This window comes from Vulpes vulpes, chromosome 5 (genome assembly GCF_048418805.1).
Source record: "Vulpes vulpes isolate BD-2025 chromosome 5, VulVul3, whole genome shotgun sequence".
NCBI classification, from domain to species: domain Eukaryota; kingdom Metazoa; phylum Chordata; class Mammalia; order Carnivora; family Canidae; genus Vulpes; species Vulpes vulpes.
In genome coordinates this window covers 75,715,058-75,720,915 of record NC_132784.1, presented here as the reverse complement: position 1 = coordinate 75,720,915, position 5,858 = coordinate 75,715,058, and the positions used below count along the sequence as shown (strand labels likewise).

Below are 5,858 nucleotides of genomic sequence, written 5' to 3'. Positions count from 1 at the left end.
ACTTTTCTTTGGCCTTTTCTTGCTTTTCACCTTGCCTCCCCTTCTCCCTCATTCCTCCCTTTTCTGTATTTCTTTCTGCATATTCCTGCTGCCAAATCCCTTCCCTGACTCTTTCTGCCTTGTGAAGAGTAATGGGAAGGACCGGCCAAAGGGCAGCTGAGTGGCTGATACCACCCATCACTGCCAAGTACAGGATTCTCCTTCTCTCACCATTCACAGAACTTTGAGAAATTCTCCAGTCACAATACATGTTTTCACCAATATTTAAGCTTTTATTAGAGGTTGAGGGTTCCTCCATGTAGATTCCCCAGTGAGACAAGTTCATGCACAGATTCCAGAGCAGAATTCTCTTATAATGCCTTCTCCAAATGCCAGGCTATCAAGACAGCCACCTACATTAAGTTCCAGCTACATATGGATTAGCACCTTGACCACATTCATTACATCTAGAATAAAACCTAGACACAGAATTGGTGTGTGCTCACACACACAATCATTCTCTCACTAGTTAGTGCATTTCCTTCTGAAAGCAAATTGAATCAGGAAGCTAAATTTTCATGTGAATATGACCAGATGTCAATACCATTCAACTAAGGTCTATGATAGGTTTTTCAAAGTGCTTTGGGCTATAAGTAGTCCTATTTTAATGCAATCCTCTCAGAATAAGGAGTCTATATATGTATTACTATTTATTAATATTAATACAATAAAATATACAAAAAGCATGATTAAAAATTACTAATTGATTGAATTCTCCAAAGAAAAATATTTTATCTTTCCTGTTCATGAAGGAAAACCAACCTTTTAAGGAAATATACATTAGGATCCTTGAATATCATGTATCGACAGAAGTCATACTTTGCTACACCATAACATTTTCATTGCAATTTTCACTTCTGCATTCCTCAGTGTGTAGATCAGAGGGTTCAGCAAGGGTGTCCCAATGGTATAAAACACAGCCACTACCTTGTCTACTGGAAATGTGGTTGCTGGGCGTGTATAAATGAATATACATGGGCCAAAACATAAGACAACCACAATAAAATGGGAGGTGCAGGTCGAAAGGGCTTTTCGCCTTCCTTCTGCACTGTAGTTTCTCAGAGAGTACAAGATGATAACATAGGAGATAAGCAGAATTATGAAACTCACCATGCATATGGCTCCACTGTTAGTAACAACTAGCAAATTTATTACATAAGTGTCCATGCAAGCAAGTTTCAGCAAGGGCTGCAAGTCACAGAAATAGTGATCAATCATATTGGGACCACAGAAAGGCAATCTTAAAGCCAGGAAAATTTGTGCTGAAGAGTGGATACAGGATCCCACCCAACCCAGAATCACCAGCACAGTGCAGACATGCCTGTTCATGATGGTTGTGTATCGCAAGGGCTTACAAATGGCTACATAGCGATCAAAAGCCATCAGGATCAGCACGAAGATTCCCATGCAAGCAAAGAAGTGGACTGAAAAGACCTGAGTCATGCACTCATTGTAGGAAATAGTCTTCTGCTGGGAAATGGCATCCACAATCAACCTGGGGGCAATGGTTGTAGAGAAGCAGGCATCAGCAAAGGACAGGTAAAATAGGAAGAAGTACATGGGACTCCCAAGGGTCCTGCTTCTTTTAATAGTCACTACAATGAGAAAGTTTCCCAACATTGTGGCAAGGTAAAACATCAAGAAGACCCCAAATATTGCTTTCTGTTTTCTTGGATCCTGTGTCAAGCCAAGCAGAATGAATTCATTCACACTGCTGTTCATTGACATAGTAGTTTGCAGGTAAGGTGAACTTGATGAAAGCTTAATCTGCAAAAGAAGAAAAGAAGTGACATCTTGGGGAGATCATTGGGCTAACCTCTCAATTCCTTATTTTTCTTCCATGTTACCTCCAACTTCCTTTAATCCCTACGAATTTTTGTAAATCTGCAGAAGTCCAAGCCTCTCCCAGATCTATGTATTCATTCATAAACTAACCCAATTGGATCAAAGCCTCTGCATTGGAGAATAAAAAGTCAATATTCTTTAAAAATTTTGATTCCTACCAAGATTGAAAATGGCAGAACTTGTACTTTCCTTGGTCAGGTGCCTTAACTGCCTTGAAATTTGGCCTTCATCTGAAAATTTATATCCAATAGTGCCCCACTTTCACTTTACCTTGAGTTTCCCAAAGAATGAAAAATATTTTTTTATGATCACATATACACGCATCTAGTTTATGTATTATGCATTTTATCTATGTGCTTTGAAATCTGAAAAACACTATTCCGATAATATTTAGCACTCCTAGTGTTGGAGAAACCTCCTGAAGAAAATATCCTCAGTTGAGTTCACTAATTTGGGGTCCCTGACTTCATCTCTGAGCTTATCAGTATCTTGGATGAAATATCCTTTACAAAAATCTATTTTCACAGTCTTTTACCTCTTGCGTTCCATGTCACCTTCACTGATAGTCATTTGATTAAAAAGGCCTGGAAAACTTTGAGGTTTGTAATAATTGAGGAAATTTCCTGTTTACCCTCTTTACTATTCTATTAAACTGAAGTCATTCAGGATCTCGGCATATGGATTCAATGTGGCATAAAATTCCTAACTATGTCTATACTCTAAATAGTGCTTTTACACATATATATATATTAGTATTTACCCTGAATTCTCTTATTTCTAAAAATACCATTTGAAGAAAATTCCATTATACTATATCCCATTATACTATGTTATGATTTTTCTGTTCAAATTCTTGTTCATTGAATTCTTGTTCAATTCTTGTTAGTCATTGAAATCATTGTATGTCATTGTGTGTTCTGATTTTGACTTGGAATTATTATAACACTTCTTCACATGTTACTATATTTTCCATGGTTCAATTGTTCCTTTAATAACTGACATTGTAAAATTTTTCTAAGTGGTATTTATTTGACCCTTTGTCAACCTAGATATTGCTGTTGCTTTCAATTTTCATTCTCACAAACAACAATTCAGAGTAATTTTACAATCATGATATTGCTGCCCCAAATGCTTGATATTGCCATTGCTATTGGTAATGATTAAAAGGTTCTTCAATATTTTGTGTCCATTTATTAACACTATTTTATTTTCAAAATTCATATCATTAACTCTTCAAAGTACACAGAGGAATGAGAAAAGAAAATTACACTCTGTCTCAAAATTATTGACTCTATGATCCTACCCTCCAGAAATAACTATTTTTTGGTTTTTGTGTGTTTTTTTAAAACATTCTAACAGCATACTTCTATATGTGTACCTCTTTTGTATATACAAGTATGGCCAATATTTCAAGGTTGATGATATTCCAAAAAAGCTGATGAACATGCAAACACAAGTTATTTTGTGACATATCTTATTACCTCACTGGCATAATAGTAAATAATTGTATTTTATTATGTGCATATACCTTTTTATCATAAACCACATTTAACAGTTTTACTGCATTTTTCAAAACGATTTTTATTTATTTATTCATGAGAGACACAGAAGCAGAGAAGTAGGCAGAGGGAGAAACAGGCTCCATGCAGAGGCCCAACGTGGCACTCGATCCTGGGTCTCCAAGATCAGGCCCTGGGCGGAAGGTGCGCCAAACCACGGAGCCACCCAGACTGCTCAGTTTCACTGTATTTTTTATGTAAAGATTGCCCATCTGAGAATTTTCATCTTTTGTCAGTTTATATTTTGCCGTCTTGATTTTTTATCTGGGATAACTATTAATCTAGCAAAACATTACATTTCCTGGCCAAGAACACAGGTGCTAGATTCAGATGTCTTGAGTTCAAATCTTAGTTACACTATATTCTATTTTGAGAAAGCCACTTGAGCATAATCATGGAACGTAGGTAGATAAAATAAGAAAAATACCCACCGCGTAGTGAGTAAGAAATATACCTCTGCTTCTTTCACTATCATGATTTTACTTTTGCTCTGTTTCTGGGACTCTTTCCCTTTTTCTGTAATCTGATCTTCCAATTTTCCCATTTTAATTTAGCCTACTTCCAAAACATTTTAAAATTATACTATCTACTCACTTCTCTCATAACCCTACAGTAATCTTTTTTTTTTTTTGAGTACTGACTCACAAATATCTGGAGTTATTGTAAAGAATGGGAAAAATATTCCACTGCTCTTAATAATTTTAAGAGTCTTAAGATAAATATAGTTGAAATCATTCATTATGTAAGGCACTCTGTCATTGGTATTAGAAGAATACAAAGAGACAAGACACAAGACTACAAATTTCTAAAGAATAGTTTGGGAAGTAAAAAATTCAAAATTATGTTAACAGATGAATCATAACTTTAACTGAAGTAAGACATTCTAAATTCGGTTTCCTGAGATGCAGATATTCTAAAGCAGAGCAGGGAGGTGGGTTAGCACAGCGATAGTGCTTAGAGGCCAAAGCCATACAGCCTAGATTTGTAGCCCACTCAACTACCCACTATGGTGAGATATGTAACAAGTCCCTTTATATCTCTGTGCTTCATTTTCTTCACCTGTAAATATTAAGAGCAAAGCAACCTACTTTGTAGGGTTTCTATGAAGGCTAAATAATTCAGTATGTACAAAGCATGGGAGATGGAGGTCTGTGCACCTGCATTTGCAAACGTTGTTTTCATATTAGGATCACGCCGGGGGGCCTAAGGCAGGCGCTACAACGCTGAGCCACTGGGGCTTCCCATAATCTCAGAATTCTTTAAATGGACCATCCATGTTTCTAAACAGAAAGAAAGGACACAATTTCAGATATTCCCTCTTCTCCTCATCCTGCATCCTCTACCTCTTTTTATCACCTTGTTATAACTTGAAATGGAATAGCACATTCAAAAAATATAAAAAACCATGAATATAATAAAATGGTTACTGTGGTTTTCTAATGCAATGGCTGAAATACTCACCATGACATTGAAAGCCCTCCAACGCTGTGCCATAATCTTGCTCACCACATTTCCTCCCATGCCTCTGGGCATGTATGCTTCAGCCATGCCTGTCAATTTTGTCCTTCATAAATATGCCTCCATACCATCTCATTCACTAAATTTTCACTATTTCTTAGTTATAAAGGCCTTCCTCTGATTAGACCTCGACTCTGCATTGCTAACTGTGCACACTCTACTCAGTTCAGATGCCATCTGCGAAGCAAAACCTTCCAGGATTTAAAGAAAACCTTCTTGCTAATGACCTTCCAGTGGGAAGTGTGTGTGAGTGTGTGTGTGTGTGTGCATCCTGAATCAAACAATCCTTAATTATAGTCGCTTTTCATTTTTGTTTTAATATCTTTGTTCATCTATTATTTATCTCATAGGGCAAGTTCAAGTGTTCTATTTTGGGCAAATCAAGTTAGGCTGGCAGGCAGTTTAGCAGAGAGAAGAAACAAAGAAAACAGTACCTCTAGCCTTTGTGCTCCATGGCAACCTCTCCTTCTTGGACACTCCACCTCCTACTGCCATGAGAATCATCATTTCTCAGCCACTTGAGTGGAACCAGCATAAAGCCAGAAACCATAAATAGGTTAGGAACAAAACTATGAACATATCCAGTACATGTCCTGACTTGCAATCAGATGGAAAATTCTGATAAGTTAGGAAAAAAAGAGACCAGCATTTATATTTATACTTAAATGTAAATGCACAGTGCAAGGGTGAGCAAAGAATCTTGCTAGGGACCAAAGAGGGCTTCATCCTAGGTTTTCACTAGAGTTTTCTTCTCGTTCCTCCACTCTGTAGATCATCCCTTACTCCAACATCAGAAACAAAATGTAATTATTAGGTATCAGGGTGTTTAGGCAGCTAACATTACCATCATTAATATCAGAACAAGGAGTATCATAGTGCCGTAGAATCTCTAAGAAT

At 36.9% G+C, this 5,858-nt stretch overlaps 1 protein-coding gene across 1 annotated transcript; it reads right to left on the bottom strand.

Annotated features, from left to right (window-relative positions):
- Positions 1 to 249: 249 nt before the first annotated feature.
- LOC112912657 (olfactory receptor 4C11-like) lies at positions 250 to 5,120 on the bottom strand. Its single transcript, XM_025989310.2, has 2 exons — positions 4,905 to 5,120; positions 250 to 1,806 (listed from the first exon to the last, which is right to left on the bottom strand). The coding sequence occupies exons 1-2, from the start codon at positions 4,989 to 4,991 to the stop codon at positions 853 to 855; spliced, it is 1,041 nt and encodes a 346-aa protein (XP_025845095.2). The 5' UTR covers positions 4,992 to 5,120; the 3' UTR covers positions 250 to 852.
- Positions 5,121 to 5,858: the final 738 nt, after the last annotated feature.

Coding starts and splice junctions, on each gene's coding strand:
- LOC112912657 (XM_025989310.2), bottom strand. CDS start 4,991: ATGGCTGAAGCATACATGCCCAGAGGCATGGGAGGAAATGTGGTGAGC. Junction 1,807..4,904: donor GGAGGGCTTTCAATGTCATG/GTGAGTATTTCA, acceptor CTTCTTTTGCAG/ATTAAGCTTTCATCAAGTTC.